Source organism: Cornus florida, unplaced genomic scaffold (assembly GCF_030987335.1).
Source record: "Cornus florida cultivar Cherokee Brave unplaced genomic scaffold, ASM3098733v1 CherokeeBrave_3.0.0_Hap2_Chr11, whole genome shotgun sequence".
NCBI lineage: Eukaryota > Viridiplantae > Streptophyta > Magnoliopsida > Cornales > Cornaceae > Cornus > Cornus florida.
The window spans coordinates 125,517,204-125,541,056 of record NW_026775581.1 but is presented as its reverse complement, the minus strand read 5'-3'; the positions used below and the strand labels follow the sequence as shown (position 1 = coordinate 125,541,056).

At 36.6% G+C, this 23,853-nt stretch overlaps 1 protein-coding gene and 2 pseudogenes across 1 annotated transcript; 1 reads left to right on the top strand and 2 right to left on the bottom strand.

Moving 5' to 3' along the window:
- Positions 1 to 1,384: 1,384 nt before the first annotated feature.
- On the bottom strand, positions 1,385 to 1,883 carry LOC132286530 (small ribosomal subunit protein uS7m-like; annotated as a pseudogene).
- Positions 1,884 to 9,969: 8,086 nt separating this feature from the next.
- Positions 9,970 to 10,752, top strand: LOC132284915 (uncharacterized mitochondrial protein ymf1-like; annotated as a pseudogene).
- LOC132284914 (putative cytochrome c biogenesis ccmB-like mitochondrial protein) lies at positions 10,749 to 15,424 on the bottom strand. Its single transcript, XM_059787057.1, has 4 exons — positions 15,129 to 15,424; positions 13,860 to 14,030; positions 12,980 to 13,286; positions 10,749 to 12,904 (listed from the first exon to the last, which is right to left on the bottom strand). Exon 4 carries the CDS (start codon positions 11,494 to 11,496, stop codon positions 10,876 to 10,878), a length of 621 nt encoding a protein of 206 aa, XP_059643040.1. The 5' UTR covers positions 11,497 to 12,904; positions 12,980 to 13,286; positions 13,860 to 14,030; positions 15,129 to 15,424; the 3' UTR covers positions 10,749 to 10,875.
- Between the last annotated feature and the right edge of the window lie 8,429 nt (positions 15,425 to 23,853).

Here is a 23,853-nt window from a genome sequence, read left to right as displayed (position 1 = left end):
CTTATACTTAATTCGGTCAATTATTTGGAATCATATATTGGATTATAATTGCTGAATTCTTATATTAAATTTGGCCAATTATTTGGAATTATGTATTGGATTTTAGTTGCTGAATTCTCACATTAAAATTCTGTCAATTATCTGGGTTTGGTTTTGCATTGTAAATTACTTGCTTATCATTTGAATGTTGTAATTTACATGGATATAGAGGATTGTATGCACCGGTATGGGACGGTGGCATACTAGGTATGGTTTAGCTCAAAATGCTAATTCCTACCTTATGGATTTTAATTGGTGAACAGCTTTGCCTGTTCTATCAATTATATGGATTTTGTGGATTGTATGTACCGGTATGGGACGGTGACATACTAGGGACAGACTGATTCAAAATACTCAGTCCTACCTATTTTGGGAAGAAGGGTACGAATTATAAAAACATAATTCTCCTTATATTTAAGTCTGTGCAGTTGAATAAACTGAACGACTTACTGGATCTCTTATATAAGTTTGTGCAGCTGAATAAGCTGAATGATTTATTGGAGTTCTTGTGGATGGATTTGAATGGACTTTAAATATATGGTTATGGTACCACGAGATAAGCTTGAGTCTCAGACTCGTTGGTTAGGACGCGTATATGCAGTGGATGCGTAGCTAGCTATAGTAGGTTGATGTGTACCCTGTTAGGTCTAGGTACTCATGCCCACCTTTGGGTGCGTTTTCGCATGTTGCCTTCTATTCAGGTTAAGACCCCTATTGTAGATCAGTGAATGTCCCATAGTGTGGATATATATATGTATGGACTAGATAGATATTGTGAGGTATCTACGGTGTATCTGCGTATCGGGTCACTGTATGGATTGCAGCTAGATTAGAACTTGCTCGTGGGCCTGACCCACTCTTCTATTATTCTTTACAGGTGTTCGTCAGTTCCAGGCTGCAGAGCTTAATCGTGTTGAGCAGATATAATTGTTCACTCCACCGATGACATTGGAATATATTTTGTGTTTAGACTTGGGTTTTGTTTCCAGTCTTTTGAGTTCAGTGGGTTATTTTAGGGGTCCACTGGATGGATTCCCGAGTTGTATAAGTTAGAGAACGATATGTGTTCGTGGTGAATCAGTTGTATCTGAAATATCTTATTTATCAATGGAGTTATTTATTCTGAGGTTTTTAAATATTGGATTACTCTTTTAGTTTTCATTTCAGCAAATTTTATTTATCTCTTTTGATATAATTATTCTGTGTTCGATTATTGCTAATTGGTTTGATATCCTCGGGTAATCGGGCATGGGCCTGGCCAACCTGCATCCGAAAATCTGGGGGTATCACAAAGTATGAGGAAGCCGGCTTTCTATATGAAGATTCAAGCAAAAAGGAACCATATCTTACTGAATAATTTGACTGAATGAGGAAGAGCTCTTTATGTGGTCTCACTTTACCACCATCTGAAATGCGCGAAACTTCGATTTTTGGAAGACAGTACATGAAGATTCTCCCTTTTCTTACGTGCAATTCCCCTCTTTCGGTAAGCATCCAGTATCTCAGCAAATGAACATTTCTCTAAGCTTATCCTGTAGCTTATATGTCGTTTGAAAGCAGCTTCAAGGATCCAATGAATAACTAAGGTTTGTTGACGATCCCTGGCTACAATCCCGGGGACATCATAAATAATACCTATTATTCCTACTTTTTTCCACTTCGCATATGGGCTTTATATTCTCTAGGGCGTCAACCATAAGTTTGATTACATCTTGTTCAGTTCGGGCTGGGCGATGAAAAGTTTGATAAACAATAGCACGAACTCTTGTTCTTTTACCTTCTTTCATGCGAAAGTTGACCAACTTCGTGATCAATTGTTTTTGCTCACTATCCAAGCCCCCCATATAGCTGAGAATTTCCGAGCAATTGGAAGACGCTTTTGATGACGAGGCCGAAAAATGGATATTACGCGATCGTTACTGTCCATCTTTATCAACCAAGTCCCCTGTTTCCATCTTTCCTTTGACCAACGGGTCCTCAAACCAACTTGTCCTTCCTTTCGCAAGTCACTTATAAGACGTAAGGGATGCTCTAAGTCATAACGGGGAGGGTTCGAAATGGTGAATTGAGGTAGAGTAAACCACACAGCGTCTGAGGCACTCGTTGCCGAACGCTAACCATTGGATGCTCTTTCAAATGAAATTTTCCACTCTGAACCCAGATCCATGATTCTCTTATAAAATAAAAGATAAACGAATTGGATGGAATTGATGATATGACAAAAAGTCTTAGTCGAGAAATGAAGGATCAAAGAAAGCCTAATAAATGCCCAATCCTCTTTCCTCCATCTCTTCTGCTTTATTCAATGTGGAGTGAATAGAATAGTCAGAACTTACAGTGAAAGGACGAGTCACGTTAGGAATAGGACCTCTTATGAGTATGGATTGCACCGAGCATAAGTTCCCCCCTCAAAGTCAGGTAAGCCGGATCTTAGTAAACCAATCAGATAGGAAGAGTGGTTTGCCCTAGAGTCCATGCCTTCTAAAGGAATAGCCGGTTTGCTTCTTTAGTCATCCGCATCCGTAATTAGCTAGGTCACTAGAGGTTCATGCTAAGGGGTAGGAGTCTTATAGCGCACATCTCAGACGTTATTTCCCTTTCCCCATATGCCGTATGTATGACTGGTTCAACGTATATTGATTCACGTCTGTCTTATTTACACTGTGGTGTGGCTCGCCCCGGCTCGTATTCTGCTTAGAAAAAGAAATTCCCTAGGGTCAGCTAATGATCGGACTCTAGCGCGGCTACTCACTGAATTGAAGAAAAGGGCGGGCTCTTTCTTAACAAGCGATACAGGAAGGGGAAGGATGACTGAAAAGAATGAAACAAGGTATTTTGGAGTTAAACCAAAAAGGAGTGTTCTCGATCTTGCTAGCGCACCTTCTGGCAAGAGGTTGACAAATGAATTTGTCATGAACGGGGGATCCCTAGCGTCTATAATATACCATCTTCGCCATCTCAAGTCCTGACTTTGAATACAAACCGCTTTCTCTCTTGTTACAATATAAAGATGGTGGAGCAGCATGAGCACTTGGAGACCACTTTACGTTACGACCCGCCAACCAGAAGGGAAAATCCTTACCCGACGCAAATAAGCAATCCATCGGAGTTGACAGAACGGAATAAGAAAGGGGGGTCGAAAGAAGGGGGATGACCCGCTGACGATCTCAAAAAGTTCTTCCACACGGTACTCCCCGGCGAGTTTAATAGTGTCAGCCTAGTCACCCAGGAAAAAGATTCATCAACGGACCTAGATGATTTTCGACTTATAGCTTTTTGCTTACCGAGGCCTCACACTTACAGGAGAGTTTGTTGAGCCTTCCTTTCTTTCTTTGGGGGGGGTGTCTTTGGCTTTTTTTCTTCATCCTTCTTTTTGCTTCATCCCTGAAGGCTTCTTCAACATTTGGTGTAAAGACCATGAATGTACAAAGATGTATGGGGGCTTCATGCCCTGTACCGAATGAAGGCCTCAACCTCTTCACCGATTGCATACGCTCAAAAAGAAATTCTTTTGATATTAATTTAGATATTCAAAAGATTCACAAAACGCGTAAGCATTAGTCAACAAAATGGCTGCATATACTATGTAGATTATTTCTTCTTTCTTGGCTTAGAGTAGGTCTCCTCTATCAGAATGGCCGGTCAGTACCAAGATACTCACGTTTACGGCGTCGAGCTAGTTCCTTGGCTGCTTGCCTCAATGACTATCTATTTTCATTAAAGATTACTTTAGTTAGATAAGTCAGTAAGGAAGTCCCTTTAATTTCACAGGGATATGTTAACAGTAGTAGTGCAGGGAGTGAAAGCTGTAATTGAATAGTGCTTCTACTCATATTATGGAAATGGATCTCGTTGCAACTCTTTATGCTATGGGCACCACTTTGCATCTCCCTTTGCTACGCCACAGATATGCTATTGATTTTTTCTTTCCCACGACTACTAGACGGCACTCGAATAGCCTCAAGACAGGCTTCCGCACCTCCTCCTTTGTTCCTTTGCGCCGGATCCCCTTGGTCAGCATGAGAAAGCGTAATCAAGACGTATTGTCGAACCGATGCCCCATCAAGTCTGTCCTGAATGTAGAGGACTATCCTACCATTAATAGAGACCAGTAGTCAATACCGATCTATACTGAAAGGAAACCAAAATGGATTCAAGCATAGCGTGCCTCTTTCTTTTTCCAAACTTTCGAGTTTACCTCTATCCATCGCTACGGAATCTTTGTCCTACTTTTGCCTCTTATTAATATAGGTGTCTAAGTTGGCAGCTTAGACCCTTCTATTCATTGGCCTTACAGTTAGTCGGAAAATTTAGTGACATCCAATTGAAATATTGGCCAAGATATTAGAATACTGAAGACAACGACTTAGCATAGGTAGCTTCTGGGATCAGACTCAGGGTATGGAAGAAACCCGGATAACCATCAGAAAAAGGTTCTTTCCGTAAAAGCAAGGAATACATCAATGGCCTATGACTCCACCATTGAGGTTGCTGACTTGGACCAAGAATATTGGAGACTGCCAATCAAACAATTCCTCCAAAATACAAGTGCAGGTGCTGAAAAAAGAATCCAAAAGATTGCACTTTAATATATGCTACTAAACAGAGATCTCTATAAGAAAAGCTTGGAGGTGGGATTACTCTCCTCCAACGCCTTGGCAAGAATGGGTCCATGCAAGTTATGGGAGAAGTGCATCTTGGAATATGTGGTTCCCATCAAGCTCGAATAAATATGAGATGGTTAATAAGAAAGGTATGGCTACTACTTACAAGGCATATTGAAAGATTGCATGGAGTTCGCGAAAAGTTCTTTGGCCTGCCAGAAGCGTGGGCCTATTCAAAGACTGCCATCAACATGAAGCCAATTGTGAAACCGTGGCCTTTTAGAGGATGGGTTTTTGATTTCATCGGAAAGATTAGAAGTATGGTCCAAAACTTTGCCTATGCATATAAGATACAGTTGACAAACTCCACAGACATCTTAGCCCAGGCAAATGGACAAGCAGAAACTGTAAATAAGGGGCTCATAGGAAGAATGGAAAAGAAACAGAGACAGTAGGTCTCCCCAGACAGGCGTCTGGTATCCTCCGTGGGTGTTGCAGAAGCCCCTGGGAGAGTCAGCATTTCTATCTATAGCCTTCAAACTGGGACCTTAAAATCGTAATAAAATGTATATTGCCCTAATAAAGCTTTCCTCTTTCTTCGCTAAGTGGGGGTACGTCTAGTTGATGGGGTAGGTAATAGAGGGCATATGTTATGCAGAAGGGGGTCTGGAACGGGAAGAAGAACGCTTTTGACATGTCATTTTGAGAAGAATCTCTCACATGTCACGTGATCTCTTTCACAAAGCAAACCTTCCCACAAATGGATCTCTGAATCGTTTTACATGTTGAGTTCGTCGATCTGCATCCTCCTTTTTAAGGGATCCAATACACTTTGCTCCAATACACCGTGCAAGGATTTGTTTCCTAGAGGATTGATTGAGACGCTTGCCACGGCAAGACTCAGGCCCTCTATCTGCATCTGCGTGCCTCCGCTACGAAAAAGAACACACGGGCAGCAAGCCCTGATCCACTGAGATTCGGCATGTTATTCCTCAAATCTTATTTTCTTTTTTTCTAGGCTTTGAATTGAATAGACCCATTTAGTATCCCAAATCATTCTACCGGGGTTGTCGCGCAGGGAATGCACCAGCCTTTGTTGAAAGAGAGTTGCAGATTGAATAACACGACATAGGATGTAGAGCGCTCAGTCTGTAAGTGACAATTTACAGTTTGATGGTCTTTCCACCAATGGAATAGAAAAAGGCAAGAGACGAACCTAATCTATAGAGAATTAGCTAATTTCAGAGGCAAGCAATGAAAAATGGAATATCTTGAATAGAAATGAGCAGTTTCAAGAAGAACCATTTCAAGTTAAGCCCCTTATCCCGCTTATGGCTCCTATATGGGTCGAGTAGTATCTATAGATAGTAAGAGAACAAGAAAAAAATCATTCTCTTACCGACAAGCGATTGGCTCCTTATATATATATGAGTTGAACTCAAAAGAAATAGGTTAGGTTAAGTAAGGTAGACAGCGTCAGAGAGCCTCTGAAAGACGACCGTCGTAAGAATTCCAACCAAGAAGGAGAATCCTAAAGTGGAGTACACCTAAGAAATAAAAGAAGGAGGCTAAACAACGCTCCACCAGCCCCACCACTCTTTGTCTGTTAAACCAGCAAGTACTACAAGCAAGGGCACTACCTGATTAGTCGTCTAACTTTGCAGGAGTAGACTTTCAATCTTCCAGTTGAATGGCGTCCAATTTGTCCTCTTCATCTTCAAAAGAACATGTTGGCCGAAAAGTGAAATCTGTGGAAACATAGTTTGATTCCTCTATAACCGTCATTCTTGCCAAGCAAGCCCCTTACTGCTCGCTCTATTCGAGCCTCTTTCCTTCGGCTTAATTACATTATCAACTTGGGAAATCTTTCTGGTGGAAGGAATGATCTGCTGCTCACCTACCTATTGAACTTGGAGCATATCGAATTGGGACGAAGCCCTTCTTACCCCCGGCATCTGCAACCTATGAACTGTAGTTGCATAAGGGGCCTCCTGAGAGTAGATCGACAGGGGCGTTTACTCCCCCGGCCCAGTTCACATGTCGACTCTTCAGTCCGAACATCCCTATCCGCCGATCAATACTCCTTCTTTAACTCCTTCCCAGCAGAACGCATCAACTAGAGGATGCTCGACCGCAAAGCCTCCTATCCATTCTCGGCTCCCCTTCCCAACTCAGATCAGAGTTGGTGTTTCTAGGTATAGAGTCTATTTTTTACGGTTCTTCCTAGGCCTGAACGCTCGGCTCATACTAGCTAGACACTGGCTCGTCAGGAGGCAAGACTTCTCATTCTGACTTGCCTTGTCTCCGGGGGCGCTGATGGCTATGAAGACGTGTGCTGGAAAGTTAAAACAAAGGAATGAGAGTGAAAATCTCTAAAAAGAAGGGGTTTTGGTTCCACCTGCAACAGGAAGCAGATCCGCAAGCGTGGCAGAACATTGACCAACACTGATACCTTCCCCAACAAGAAGTGAGAAATTTGCTAGTACGCTCGGAAGACTGTTTTGCCCGGTTATAGAATCAATGGGAGAATAGTATTATCATCCTGTGCGGTGAAATGATCTCCAAACTCAAGATTCTAGCGCCTTTACTAGTACGAGGGCTAGACAAGCGAAGGAAGGTAGCCTTGTCTAAGCATTTCTTATTCCATCATTTCAGCCCGCACCTTGAATCACCACTTGATCCCCCGGTCGCCTGTGCATGCCCGAACATGTGATACCCGTTCGGGTATTATGCAGTCAACCGTTGAGCACCACATCGTTCAATCTTATTACTCTTGTTTTTTGAAAGGAAAGCCTTGCCAAGCTTCGTTATTGGATTTGAGATGAGACCTTGGTGGGTCTAGTGAAATGAATTGAGACTGCTCATTTTTTATTTTGCCCTACTATACTAATTAGAAATTGGAAACGTAAGGCCATCACACGCTTTAGAGAAGCAAGTAAAGGGGGCTTGACACGCTCGATCAAAACCCAATGTAAGCACCTAGTCTTACTTAATCTTGTCTAGGGATATAAGCTTCCTGGCACGCTCACCGTCGTCCCATCCCATCTGAGAGGCCAATGAAGGCCGAGATGCCAAGAATTGTTACCAGAGGATCAAATGGTCGGAAGCGGTAAGCTGACTCAGCAGTTTGTGATAGTGATGATGGCAAAGATGATGGAGTGGTCGTTAGGCTGAGACAGAATTCGCCATGGGTTCTTGCCCGTTCATCAGAAGCCAAGGCTGAAAGCCTATAGCCCAGTTTATAGGGTTGATGTCAATAAGCAACTCCAACAAAAAAAGAGATACAGGGGCTGGAGGCTTTTCCCATCGAATGATTCTCTGAATCGAAATACTGAGCATCCGTAGGCACATGTAGGTGTTCTCCAGATCCAACGCAAGAATCTGACATAGAAAAACACTTTCTTTCGGATCTATGACCACCTTTGCTCTCTGGTCGAATTGGGGTATTGTGTGTGGTACGGAAGTTGTAACAAGGTAACAACCATAGGGAAAGGAAAGCTGTCACGAATGATTCAGAGTACTTATTATGAGAGCCTTCCTGTTGTTTGGAGCTTTATCTGTTTGTTACAGGTTCATCCCGATAAGGAAAAGAAACCCCAATAGAAGAAAGACAAGCAAGGCCCTAGAGTTTCCTCATCCCAAGGGGGTATTACATAATAGGCACGACTTGCTTCTTTTAATTTGAAAGAGAAATTACTGTAGCTAGTTGGAGATTCCGGTCAGAACTTTTCTTACCTACCTGCTTGAGATGGGTCTGCTTGATTGGATCCTTTTTTTTTTCTGGACACGATTCTTTCTTTGTTGTACGAGACTTGCCCGGCAAAAATGGGATAGGTTCTTTACTATTCCTTTTGAGGCCTAAGTCAGAACGTCGCTCAACGTTGCTAATTCTGATTATCCTTTCGCGGGAAAAACCCCCCATTTTCTATTGGTTGACTTGCTGCTTACTTGCACCTTTGCTCGCAATTATTTTGGAGAAAATGATGGAATGCATACATAGTAGTAATAGTAAGAATTGCCTGGATTCTCTGCTCGAAAATAGACTTATCCGCCTTTTCAAAACCGAACGACACTGGAAGCACAAGAATGGCATCTGTGAGAGCTAGGCGGATAGAACTTCATATATTAGGCAAAAGCAAAGTGAATACATAGTTATTAACATTGTAGCACCCGAAGACTTGACTTAGATAAGAAGGATCTAGGAACCGACTCTACTTTATATTCCATAATTCTTGTTCTTCTACTCTTCGGGATTTCTCCCGCCATTCCCCGATTCTGAAAAGTACGAGAAGAGACTCGTCCATGGTAATTCCCCGGTGCTTTACTTACAGAAATCCAAACGCTGGTTCTGTCTTTTAAAGTCTGAAATTCATAAGAGAAATCACATTCTACAATAGAGTGTCAAATGCGGGTAAAGAATGAATGGCTTGCTCTGATCAATCAAAATCACTTTGTCTAAAATATACTGATTTCTTCTATTTATTGTTCAATCTATGATGATATTCTTCTAACCGCTTGATGGCGCCAATACAAGACAAGCAAGAAGTCACCTAAGAAAGTCAATACTTGGAATACGGAGAGTCCTAGCAGAGTCAGCATTTCTAGAAGAGGGCCAAGCCTGCCGCGCAAACTCGCCTCTAGTTTGAAATATGATATTTTGCTATTGATTCTCAATCTTATATCTAGGAAATGGAATATCTTTCTTTCGTTATTCGGGTCCGACCTACTTCGATAGAGGAGCAGCTAGTAACACAGTGCTACTCGAAGGGGTATTCGAGAGCCTGAGGAGACTCTTCATGGGCTTAGCCACACTTTGCATTTGAGAAGAGATTCTTGGACTCCCTTATTTCTTTCTTGATTGTTTTAAAGTCCAAAGAGCTCTATGATGAAGAGGGATTCGAAGAAATGCATAAAGGAAAGGAAAAGAGAAATATCTTCAAGTAAGAAGAGTTGTGTTTTTGACGTTTAGTCTGATAAGTCGGTCGAGAAACTATCGACCAGGAGAGCTCAGGAGCGTGAAGAACTATAAGGCTTCTATCATTCTGTCATCGATCGCTGTTGGATCGGTTGGTGAGTCACCCAAAAAAAGCATCGAGAAAGGTCAAGCATATGTTTTATGAAATGATCATCGGTCTCATTTATGCTATGCCCTGCATCGTGTTCGTATGTGTTTATTGAGCTTTCTTCACTTCAGCGCCATGCGTTTTGCTTTATAGAAGAGAGAGACCGTTGTGAAAAGCAAGCGCAAGCGATAGAAAGGATAGTACCTCGCGTGAACTACTAGAAAATGCCGAGATCATTAGATCGTTAGTGAAAGAATGACCAACGACGATCCTATCCTAAAGGAGAAGGAGGAGTAGTATGAGTCAGTTTTCCTTGAAGATCAAGGAAGAAATTGGAAAATTATGCCATTCGGAAGAAGTCTTCTACAGAGGGAAAGCCTGTTACGAGTAAGTGGAGAGGAAAGATCTCCAGAGATTCTGATTTCATTCCAAGTGGCTCGACCAGTAACCAATGGCGAAAACTCAAAAATCCATGGTTTCCCGGTAGAACCCTATTTCGTCCAAGTTGTTGCGGAATCGGAAAAAAGAACAGGTTTTTCGCGCAGCTTACTCATAGTTCAGGTCCCACTTGTATATCGTATTTGGCCGAAGAAGCATCGGACATGTTGACGTTCTTACCTTCTTGGGATTCCATGGAACAAGATCTACTTTCATTATATGGACAATACCGATCTACTTTAGTAGATCACATGGATGTAGAAAAAGCTTCACATTTGGATGAATTTACAACATCTCTTTTCCATTTCTATTTACCCAGTTCATATATTTCTTTCATGTGTTCCGGAGAGGAATTAGATCTCTTCAATCTCGGGATACCGCCTAAATAACTGCTGCCAGAGAATCAAATAGGTCGGGAAGAAAGAGTCTGAGGTCGGGTAGGACGACATACATCTTGGTTGGTCCCACCACCACTAGGGATTGGACATATATAGAATCAAGATTCTAAATCAAAATCTGAATCTCTTTTGTTGATTTTTTCATTAGATAAGAAAATGGAAATAGAAAGACAATTTGATTGATATATTCTTATTGAAATAGCTGCAAGACAAAATATAGGGAAAAAAGCCTCAAGCCCTCCTTTGCAGTTCCTCCCAGATACATGGCTTAAATACCCGGCTCAATATTCTTGGAAAACAATCGAATCGAGGGTCCGGAGGATAATTGGCCATTCAATCTTGTGAACTAATCGAGACCAAAATTGGAAAAAGAGATACGAACAGAGAGGAATAACCAATCGATGAAAGAACATGAAACCATTCTGTTTCAATAGAGGTACGAGAAATGGTTGGGGGCAATGAAGTAGGTGAAGTGGTTGGATTTTGCGAGCTGTTCCAACCACTGCTGGATGTGATTCCAAAAGCCGAACGAGAATGAATACCACACAGAAGAGTCAAGACCAGGCTCCCTAATGGAATGTTTAACCGATCCATTTCGAATCGACCGAATTGGTACGGAAGTTGTAACATGGGAAAACCACAGAAAACACGACTGATTTGAATAACCCGGTGACCTACCAATTGTAGAAATAGGATCTTTTGCAAGCAATAAGAAATTAAATAATACAATTCAAGTGTACCATCTTCTTTCTCATTTTGAGGAAAAGGTGCGAAAGGAAAAGGAAACAACGGAGGGATCCGAATCGAACCTAAATGGGAATGACATGAAAAATGTTTTTCAAAACCTAGCATTAAGGGCGTTACGACGATATACGAGAGGAATAGAGAAAAACTCGTGATTGGTGTGGAGGGGGAGATCTGTTTATGATATAGTTCAAGAAAGAGTCGTCTCATTTCCTTACTTCTTCGTTCTTTCTAATTCATTCACTTCAAGGCTGGTTCTGAACGCCGTGTAACATCATCTTCAACCAAAAACTTAATTAAAAAGAATCAAAAATCTAAAATATCTAGTCAAAAAAGGACCAAAAACGAAAAAAAGAAAAAGAAAAAAAGAGAGAGAAAAAAAAATGATACATGTATTTTTAATTTTTTTTTTCGAGAATTAAACATTTTTGGTCACGACAAGGACAAATTTGAAGAAGTGTGTTTCAGATGTCTTTTGTTTGGATCCTTGATTTATTAGTATGTGTGTTTTGTACACTAGATAGTGTACAAGTAAGGTTTTTTTTTTTTTTTTTTTTTTTTTTTTTTTTTTTTTTTTTTTTAAGTGTTTGTGTTTTATTTCGCTTGTTTGTCTTATTAAAAATAAATAAAAATATTTAGCGTGTTTGCCTTATTAAAAATAAATAAATTTATTTGGCTTGTTTGCCTTATTACAAAAAATTAAAATATTTGGCTTGTTTATTGCAATGGAGATTCTGTTTCAAAAAAAAAAAAAAACATATTGCTAGAACAAACCAAATTACGAAAATAGATACTTTCATGAAGCACAACAAAAAAAAGTTTCAACAACACAGTCCATTGCCTTTACTTTCACACGCATACTATTTTATACAAGGAACAAACCAAAATAACATATTGCAAAATAGTCCTAAACTTCATACAGGGGACAAACCAAAATAGCATATTTCTAGAAAGTGCTAAACTTTATATAAGGAACAAACCAACATAGCATATTCCTAGAAAGTGCTAAACTTCACTTGTCCTTCATGGTGGACATGGGGAAAAGGAACATAATAATCAAAGTTTGTTGAGCGTGCTTATAGTTTAGCAAGAATCTCATTATTGAGCAGCTGGTAATAAACTTTCGCCTGAGGGTCCATGCTGAAAAGGTCCATCATCATAATCTTGGCTTCTTTCTCTTCTTACTCCCTTTGATTCATTTGCTCCATTACTTTAACTTTTCTTTCTTCTATTTCACACTTCTTCATATATCTGTCAGTTGTAGTTTCATTAAATTTTTCCATCAAATCACAAAAACGACTGTCTGAAGTATCTGCTATCTTGTTTTTTTTACGTGCTTCTTTTGCAACTTTCCTTCCACTAGGCCTTTTGGTTGTTGGGGAGTCAACAGATTTTTCGGTTCGATCTTGATCGGAATCAAGAGAGATGGGCGTCTCAGGAATTTGGGATGCGGAGAGGAAAATGGGGAAAAGGAATATGGGGTCATTGGGGGAGACTTTGGCTTTTTGGAGGATCCCCGATCTTCCCACTTAATGGCATGTTCCAAAATCGCCCAACAATGATCCAAAGAAAAGTGTTTCTTCTCATTTTCATAATACAAACTTTTTGTTTGAAGAACCTAAAAAATGATATGAAACAAAATTAGATGTATAAAAATTAAAATTACAACTAACAAGAAAAATAGAATTCTCACCTTATCTGTTTCATTGATTCCACTTTGTTGCCTATTTTCAATTTGTTTAAGGCACCCACTATATTTACTGCAACACTTCATGATTATGCCCCAACGAGATTGGATAGAAACTTGTGTTCTACCATTTTTGTCGTTGCTATGATCAAGATAATTTTAGAATACCCGATTCCAAAACTTACTTTGTGATTGCGAGTTACCAACAATAGGATCTTGGGTGATGCTCAACCAAGCATTGCAAATTGCTATATCTTGATCTGGCGTGAATGCCTTTCCCCGCTTTGTTGATGATTGAGAGACTTCCATTGAACTAAGCATATGCCAAATCAAAGCAGTCAATGTCATGGGTAGTCAGTAAATTTGGAGGCCAATTTCATGAGCTAAGCATTATGTAAAAGATTAATCTCTTTGACAATATGGTTAAACAGAACAAATTGGCAATCGAGAATAGCAATCCTGTACGTACAAGGGAGTTGAATTATTTTCTTTTTCTTTTTCTTTTTCTTCTTTTTGTTGGCAGGGAGTTGAAGGTGGGACAGAAAGAGAAGACTAGGTAAATGACATCCTCATCTCCAGTACTGGATTTATTGGTTTGAGTTAGTTTACTCCTAAATTATTCTGAAATAGATTCAACTAATTTGTATTATACAAGTACGTACAAATTCAATTGAGATTTCTTAATAATACAAATTGATATTTTATGCTTTTGGAGAGAAGTTTTTATATGGTAACAGGAGAAAATACTGAGACATTTACCCAAGGAAAAAAAAATGCTGAGACAATTATTATATTGCCCTTTTTATAGTGCCAGTATATATTCACAAAAAAATGATTCTAGTATTGTCTACATATGTTTTAGAACGCTGCTAGAAAAATTGCATACCTGATCGTAGAGCTAAATGGCAACTCCAACAACTGGAGGCCACTATTTTCCAAAATCAGATCCCACTCAAATCCGTTAGTTCATTGCTTTGGCTCGAGCTGCACAAAAGGCCACCGCTTTCTGATTCTTGATCAATTTTTCAACATCAGAATCCACTCACATCCATATGTCCTATGCAAAATCATCAAAAGATGTCATAAGTCAGGAATTTCAGAAATAATAATACCTAAAAGTAATTTAATAGTAAATTTATTTATTTATTTTTAATCTGTGGAGAGTGCCTCTCACTAGTCACAACAGCTTTGGCAAATTGTAGTTGAATAAAAAAATTAAAAACTATTCCTATATGCAATTTGATTAACAACATATAAGAGGCAACCGACTCACCCATCTGTTTATATAACACAAAATCCAATTTCCAGGCAAATTTTCAAGCAAGAAACAGAATGAAATAACAACAAACAGTATAGGAACTTTGCAATTATGAGATGGAACTATAAATAAATAAAAAAACAAAAAAGGGAGACAATTTCAAAACACAATTAGATGAAACAAATTAAACACATGGATAACATTTAACTGATCAAAGGACAAAAAGATTAAAGTTATCTTTAACATTCGATGGTTCTACTAATGATTCACCCATTAACTCTCACAGCATGAAGGTTGAATTATCACAGAGCTAACATAAAAATACACACAGTGATCATCACACCATGGCCTGTAACAAGCATGTGCATTGTATCAATCCACTCAACCACACTAGGAGACCAATAAGAAGCATATCAGAATGAAGACAAAAAGAGGAATAAAATAATGCAGCCAGTGAAGACATGGCATGTGTTGTGTTTTCCATCATTTTTTTACCCTTTTTCATCAATCATCTACACAATGTAAAATGTCACTTTCTGGTACTTCAAGAAACTTCAAAGATCATTATTCCCCAATCATCAACACAAAAAGAAGAGTACATCTACAAAGAGATGAACACCAGAGTTGCATATAATTCTTGTATAACTCCAAAAAAATGTTTCAAACTTTTCAACTACAATTACCCTTTTGTGGAAAGTGTAAAAGATGAAAAGGGTTTGTGTTTGTGAGCGTGATATACATGAAAACACAATAAAATAGATACATTTGAGCAATATTTAATGGGAAATTAAAGATTAAAGTTGACTCAATTATGGAGATCCAACAAAACATAATGGCCTCATAGGAAAGCAAAAGAATAGAATAAAAAATTGGGATTTTGTTTAATTTATTTCTTACCTAAAGATTTCTCATTCACAGACTTCAGAGAGTCCCCAACAAGATACCGATCAGATCAGCCATGAGAATGGATGGGAAAAGCAAGGCCCACATTGCAAAGCAGTACAGTATAGAGAGAGAGGTGGACTACAAACAGCAGAGTAGGCCGGAGAGGTGGGAGATGGCACCGTAGTTTCTGGTTTGTTGGTCGCCCCTAGCCGCCGTTCTCTTCTCTCTCTCTGTCGCCCTAGCAAAAGAGGAGCCGGCCCCTTCAATTTGTCTAGCCCAAGAGAAATAGCAATAGCTATTTCTTCTGCCACAATTAGCGTAAGAATTGGAAAGGCAAAAATTGACAGCCCAATTGACATTGCATTGGAGAGTCCATTTTGAAGCCCACCTACTATATTTTAAAAATAGCAGTCCAAATGACATTGGATTGGAGATGCTCTAAGAGAGGTCAGGCCTGTGAAGTGAGCTTGGCTTCATAAGCCAAGGGCTGGAATCAAATTTTATCTCCACCAAGTGCACAGTTACAGCGGGGTTGTCTGTGCCCTAAATAACTTGAGCAATTAATTCCCAAATTTAATCTCCACTAAGTGCATAATTACCTTACAGATGATGAGTGCAACATATATATTTGAGAGAGGAGATATATATGTATACACATATATGGGTCTCTCTTTCTTAAAGACTTCAACTTTGCTATTGTTGAGAGAGTTTGTAAATCAATTGTTCAAAGTTTAAATCCATCACCACCACCACACCTCAATCACCACTCACCGGCGAACATCTCTTTTCCGGCGAAGCACCACTTCCACCTTTTAGCCTGTGAGTGGGATTGAGGTGTGGCGATGGTGATGAATTTTAACTTTGAACAATTAATTTACAAACTCTCTCTAAATATATATATATATATATATATATATATATCTCCTCTCCAAATATATATATGGGGGCAATTATGTCTTTTAATTTTGTTGATATTTTGAATTAAATTAAAATTTAAAAATGAGAGTAAAAATAACTTTTCACAAGTTTTTAATGGCATTAATGATCAAAAAATAAAATTAGATCTAAATGATAGTAATTTTTAAAAATTATTTTAATATAATATTTGGACAAATTTAAAAAAATATCAGTTAAATTAATCCAATTATTTTTATATTGTATTGATAATGGATGTATTATTAAATACTCCTCTCTCCCTTTCGTCCTGTGTGTTGGAAATGGGGGTATTAAAAATATAAACTTTTGATGAGATTTGGAATAGATTCTACTAATAATTTTTTGCAGATCTCTAGACGAGCGCGTTTATCTCCGTAAGGAGATGAACATGGTATATTTACCTTCTCAAATCCGTTTCCGGATGAATGAGAAATTAGCTCCAAAGTGTGGTATTTTGATAAGCTTAAATAGGTATGTAAAATGTGAGAAGTGTTTGTCCCACATGAAAAAAATAAAAATAAAAAAAAAAAAAAAATGTTGAAACAAATTGAAATTTAAATAAGCTGAGTTTAGGATTTGGGCTTGGGCTTGGGTCTAATTGTAAAGTCCATATTATTCTTTTTTGGAATTTTGGATTGGACCTAATTTTAGGCTGGGCTTATTTAAATGGATTTCACAAATGGGTGATTTTTTGGGTGGTTGGTTTTTTGAATTAAAAAAAATTACTTTTTAGTTTTTCTAAAAGGTTACACCTTTTAAATTAAAAAACCATATTTTAGTTTTTCTAAAGGGTTACACCTTTTAATTTTAAAAAATCACTTTTTAGTTTTTTCAAAGGGTTAGACCTTTTTCCGAACCATCATAACCCATGGTTGCACCCACTCGAAAAGGCACATTGCAACCTATTGAAATGGATGTGTCTATTGGTGAACAGACACCATGTGAACCATTGCAACCTATTGGAATAGACGTGTCTAGTGGTGAACAGACACCATGTGAACCATTGCAACCTATTGCAATGGTTGTGTCCAATAATGAAGAAATACACCCAATCCGAAAAGGCATTTCTGTTTTTATAAATACCCCCCTTTGGATCATTTGCAAGTTGTTCATTTTCATTTTCTTCTATCTCCCTCTCTAAACTTGAACCCAACCCAAGTGGGTTCAAACCATAGGTTAAGTGGTCCGAACCACTTAGACCCTAATCCAATTTCATCGAGCCATATTAAGATTGTTTCGAACCATTTGATTCGAATTGCACCTAATTCAGCATTTATATAGTATAGATGCATTTTTGAGTCAGAGAGAGTATTACACGGAGAAGATTCGCCGTATCCACGAGCTTGTAGTGCTGCTACTGGTGGATGTAAACCGTTGTATCCTGGGAGATAGACGCCACTGAATCCGTTAGTACCATAGCGGGGCGAATCTGTCTTAAGGATATAGTATCCAATACTAGTCTCGGTTCAGGTTCTTTATTTATAATTATTATTTCATTAATTTATTTTGCATATTAAATTAATATAGAGTTGCATATTTAATTAATGATTTCTTAGCATATTGTTAATTATCTCATGACATAGTAATATAAGGTTTGTTATATCTTAAATGTCACATGAAGCATATATTTTACCATCAATCTTAAGACAGACTCGTTCCTTGAGTATATTTTATTATATGTTTCTATTTAAGATATAAACAAGTAGAGATCATACTAATAAATGAGATATAATAAAATAATGTTATATACATTATTATACGATAATATGCTAAATATTGATATGTTCAATATTATATGAAATTGAAGCATGTTATATAAGTAGAATATTGAATTATGTATATAATTCAATATTAGTTGAATTATTTTAATTTTGTAATATGATATATTATATTATATTATCTTAAATTTATATCAACAAGTGGTCGAAAAGGGTACTTCATTTGTTTTATCAACGATTGCACAAGCTACTGTTATATATATTTGCTATAAAGCAAATATAAAACCTTAGAAATGTTTTAAATATTACAAAAATGAAGTTGAGAATCAACTTAGGAAAAAGATCAAAACACTTGTGATAATATTTGTTCAGAACATGATATCATTCATGAAGATATGATGAATGCTATATTGATAAATTCTGGTTTAACTCCGAATTTTAGAGAGAAGTTTTGCTTTCAACAAATTATGTTCTCAATAAAATACCTTAAACTAATGTGACACTATATGAATTATGGAAAAGTAAAAAACCTTCTTATAAATTCTTAAAAATGGGGGGGTGCCTAACTAAGGTTGTACTTTCTCCTAAGAAAGTTAAAGTGAGATCTATAATGTGGCAACCTTATGGGTGGGTGTGCCGTGGGTGGGTGCAAGAGGCACTGACATGTTATTACATTGAGTAAGTTACAGGTGCACAGTCCTACACCACCTACGTAAGGGAAAGGTAAAGTGATTTTATGTAGTGGTGTTATCTTCAATTGGTACGAGGCCTTTTGAGATAAAACTCAATAACAAAATCGTGCGGGCTTGATCCCAAAGTGGACAATATCATACTATGTGATGGAGTTGGTCGTTACATAAAACCTTTAATAGGTTATAACATCAGTGCATATCATTTTCTTGTAGGCTAGAACGTCTACATCTTTTGGTCCTAATTTTCTAATATGTTTATTGGAGAATAAGCCACGAATCTTTTTTCTTAAATTAATTATGTGATATAATTAATCATGTGATATAATATGAAACTATATTGTTATGCAAGTTCAATATTATTTTTACAAAAGTTTATTATTTGAGATTATAATATTGAGATATGTAGTTGAATTACTTAGTGTACGTAGTAATTTAATTTTACAATATAGATTATTTAATGTGTGATATTATTAATTTTGTATGAGTTCATGACTGGTTTGTGTATTTAATATAACAGACAAAAATTGATTAGTCTAAGTATGTCAATTCTTCCAATAGTCAAGGGAGAAAGATCTATACTAGTGTCTAAGACACATATAGCTGTGAATGGGCTAAATAAGAAAAGATTTTCCGATAACTCTAAGGAGTTTAATGGAAAATGTTATGGATACACTAAGCTAGTACACTGAGACAAGCTAAATCAAACTAGTTAGCTCTAATGTACAATTTAGCTAAAAGCTAAAATGTTACTGAGTTGCAAACAAGGTAGCTTAACTATAAGCTAAAATGATTAATGAGGTGCACAGAACCTAAGAGGAAGATGGAAAATCTGTTAGTTGGTTCTAGCTCTCAACTTGGTAGTAAAAAATACGAGGGTGATGAGTAGCTATTTTAGCCATAAGCTATTTGAGCTATTCATCATATCTGCTAATGTTGGAGGGAATAATACTACTTGTAAAGTAGTAATTTCTGAAGAATATTCTTCAAAACAAATTACTCTACTACCAAGGTAGATTACTTAGATAAGTGTGTACTAAAGTTATGAACTACTAGAATTGATAGGTAAACAAACTTAACTTCAAGCTAGCGGTAATAGTTGAAAAGTGGGTGTTCGTCATAACCTAGTAGTGAGATATGAGAAGCTTGTACTTAATCTAAGCTAGTAATGATAGTTAAGAACTCACTTTTAATTAGTAATGATAGCTGAGAAGTGAGTGCTCACTCTGTGGTGATTGTATCCAAAACTTAAATAATAAGATAATTATTTGCTTAAATGATTGAGTTATGTGATGTGTGACACATGAAAGGTTATAATATATTAATATGACTGACTTAACATGAACCTAAACATGAATAACTCAATTTATAAATATAAAAGATGTAAAAACAAATATTAATTAGAGCCCATTGTAATTAATATCTTTAGCATTAATTCACGGTAATGTCGGTGAATTATTATAAGAATATGCTAGAGATAAAGCGAGTACATATGCACTAGAGACTGTTATATATACTTGTTGAGAAGCGAATATGGAACCTTGAAAAGGTAGATGAGGTGAAGTATTTAATATATGGTACTTTCATAGTTGAAAAATCATAATAAATACGTTAGAGATAAAATTTCAGGATTATCCAAAAGTTGTGGGGAGATATTATCCATAGATGAAATTTGTTACGAGTCACTCATCTTAACAGAAATACTTATAAATGTGGGGGGTTCCAAGTCCTAAGAGCTTTAGGATATAACCAAAAATTATTTATATTATTATAATAATAGTGCATATTATTTCATACGAGGAAAATATTATGGAACAACTAGAAGAGTTCTTTTTTCAGTTGAAGTGCTGAGTTATTTGTTCCAGTTGAAAAGCCAAGTGTGCAAGCTTATAAGTCCTACCGAGATAATGACATAAATGTGATGCGTAAGTCATTGTATGCCTTAAAAAATAAATGATATACTGATTGGTATATTTGATACGAAAGATTTAACATCTGATAATATAGTATATTCTCAATAGAGTGAGATTAAGATAATACTAGTTATGATAACAAAAGCCTAGCTAATTTTTGTAGATGTAAATCTCACATATAAATACTAGTCAAAGTATATCATTGGTTGAGAGTGCAATGAATCTTAATAACTGTGTTTTTTGCACATTTTCGATCCAGGATCGGATCACTGAAAAATAATAAATTGGGTAATTGAGATACACCCTAAATCCAATATTGCATAGATCAAGGTATCTAACTAAATTGGAGGTGTAATAGTGATGCAATTTAGATATGGGATATTAAAGACTTCAAATCCAATAGTGGATATGTCTTTTAAATTAAAAGTGTAGTTGTATATTCTTAATATAACTCAAAGTTAAAAACTTTGAATAAATCAAATAGGAAAGTCAATAGACTTTACCTAGAGGACATTTCAATGTAAGTCTACACCTGTGCCGCTAAAGAAAATGATATTGCTAACAATAAGCAATTTTAGGGCACAAAGTATACAGTTGTTCTCACCTGGAGAAATCTCTGCAGAGTGTAATATTTATAAACACAACCTTGTTGCCGCATATAAAATTGAGGGTTGTACCAGAGAACAATTGTACAGATCATCGAGGGGAATGGGATTAAAAGCCGAAAGCTAACGAGTCACCTTAATGGAAACCCAACCTAGTTGACTGGAGATCCCAAGATCAAGGTTCAAAGGGACAACAGAAATTCTGAGTGACTCACCAGAAGCACTGAGAAGATATAAATCTTCTACCCATTTCTATGATGAGACAGTGCTACGTACAGCGAGGATTAGGATAAGCTACGCTTTTAATGACTCTTGTACCTTGAAAATTCAAGTGGGGTATGGTAGGATACTCTTAATAAGAAATTACCTATATGAGTGTAAAGTGGGGCCGCTTCTACGAGAACTATAAAAGCTAAGTTTTCTGGAGCACTCATTGAATACCAGGACTTGTTCAGGGCCAAAATGAACACAACAATGAGAACCAACTTTGTGAGGAAAGGTACTGTGTGTTTGTTATTGTCTTGGTTTATACAAACGGCTGAACAGTTCAAGACATCGCGTTCACTAATTAGCCAGTAAATCCGATAGCAATACACTAGGGAAGGTTCAAAGCCAAAAGCTACCTATCCTGATGCAGTAACTTTCCAATTATACTCTCTCTAGTGTCTGCATGATCATCTTTTACATTTTACGCAAATTTCCATTCATGTGGGGGATTGCTGGAAACGGGGGGCATTAAAAACATAAACTTTGGATGAGATTTGGAATAGATTTTGCTAATAATTTTTTGCGGATCTTTAGACGAGCACATTAATCTCCGTAAGGAGATGAACATGATATATTTACCTTCTCAAATCCGTTTCCGGGTGAATGAGAAATTAGCTCTAAAGTGTGGTATTTTGATAAACTTAAATGAGTATGCAAAATATGGGAAGTGTTTGTCCCACATGGAAAAAAAAAAAAAATGTTGAAACAAATTGAAATTTAAATAAGCTGAGTTTAGGATTTGGGCTTGGGCTTGGGCTTGGGCCTAATTGTAAAGTCCATATTATTCTTTTTTGGAATTTTGGATTGGGCCTAATTTTAGGCTGGGCTTATTTAAATGGGTTTCACAAATGGGTGGGTTTTTTGGGTGGTTGGTTTTTTGAATTAAAAAAACTACTTTTTAGTTTTTCTAAAAGGTTAGACCTTTTAAATTAAAAAACCATATTTTAGTTTTTCTAAAGGGTTACACTTTTTAATTTAAAAAAATCACTTTTTAGTTTTTTCAAAGGGTTACACCTTTTTCCGAACCATCATAACCCATGGTTGCACCCAGTCGAAAAGGCACATTGCAACCTATTGAAATGGATGTGTCTATTGGTGAACAAACACCATGTGAACCATTGCAACCTATTGGAATAGATGTGTCTAGTGGTGAACAGACACCATATGAACCATTGCAACCTATTGCAATGGTTGTGTCCAATAATGAAGAGATACACCCAATCCGAAAAGGCATTTCTGTTTCTATAAATACCCCCATTTGGATCATTTGCAAGTTGTTCATTTTCATTTTCTTCTATCTCCCTCTCTAGACTTGAACCCAACCCAAGTGGGTTCAAACCATAAGTTAAGTGGTCTGAACCACTCAGACCCTAATCCAATTTTATCGAGCCATATTAAGATTGGTTCAAACCATTTGATTCGAATTGCACCCAATTCAGCATTTATATAATATAGATGCATTTTTGAGTCAGAGGGAGTATTACATGGAGAAGGTTCGCCGTATCCACGAGTTTGTAGTGCTGCTACTGGTGAATGTAGACCGTTATATCTTGGGAGATAGACGCCACTGAGTTCGTTAGCACCATAGCGGGGCGAATCTGTCTTAAGGACATAGTATCCAATACTAGCCTCGGTCCAGGTTCTTTATTTATAATTATTATTTTATTAATTTATTTTGCATGTTTAATTAAATATAGAGTTGCATATTTAATTAATGATTTCTTAACATATTGTTAATAATCTCATGACATATTAGTATAAGGTTTGTTATATCTTAAATGTCACATGAAGCATATATTTTACCATCACTGTGTTGGGTAGGACTATTTTTCTATTGCAGGAGTTGACTCGGTAGTCGCTATTTCCATTTAAGGCGTAACAACCTCGGCACAAGGCTCCAAAATTTTTAATTTTCTTATACTGGGCCCCAAAAACATTGACTCCTATTTTCTATTCTTATCTATTTTTTTTTTTCCCTTCTTCCCCTTCTTCCCCTCATTCTACTTATTTTCTTTTTCCCTTCTACTGCACTTCTATATATATATATTGGACTGATCATATTATATATTTAAAAAAAATAACAAAACATAAATATAATATTTTAATTAATAATTTTGCATCACAAAAAACAAGAAAGATAATTTTAAAATAAATATAATTAATTATTATTTGATATTAATATATTACATATTAAAAAGACAACTTTTATATATATATAAATATATGGGTCAAGTGTAAAAAACATTATTTGATATTAATACATTTTAAAAAAAATAACAAAACATAAATATAATATTTTAATTAATAATTTTGCATCACAAAAAACAAGAAAGATAATTTTAAAATATATATAATTAATTAATATTTGATATTAATATATTACATATTAAAAAGACAACTTTTATATATATATAAATATATGGGTCAAGTGTAAAAAACATTATTTGATATTAATACATTACATATGTAATGTATTAATATCAAATAATGTTTTTTACACTTGACCCATATATTTATATATATATAAAAGTTGTCTTTTTATGTAATGTATTAATATCAAATAATGTTTTTTACACTTGACCCATATATTTATATATATATAAAAGTTG

Excerpts from the sequence above, each read along its gene's own strand:
- LOC132284914 (XM_059787057.1), bottom strand. The coding sequence starts at position 11,496 with ATGAGACGACTCTTTCTTGAACTATATCATAAACAGATCTCCCCCTCC.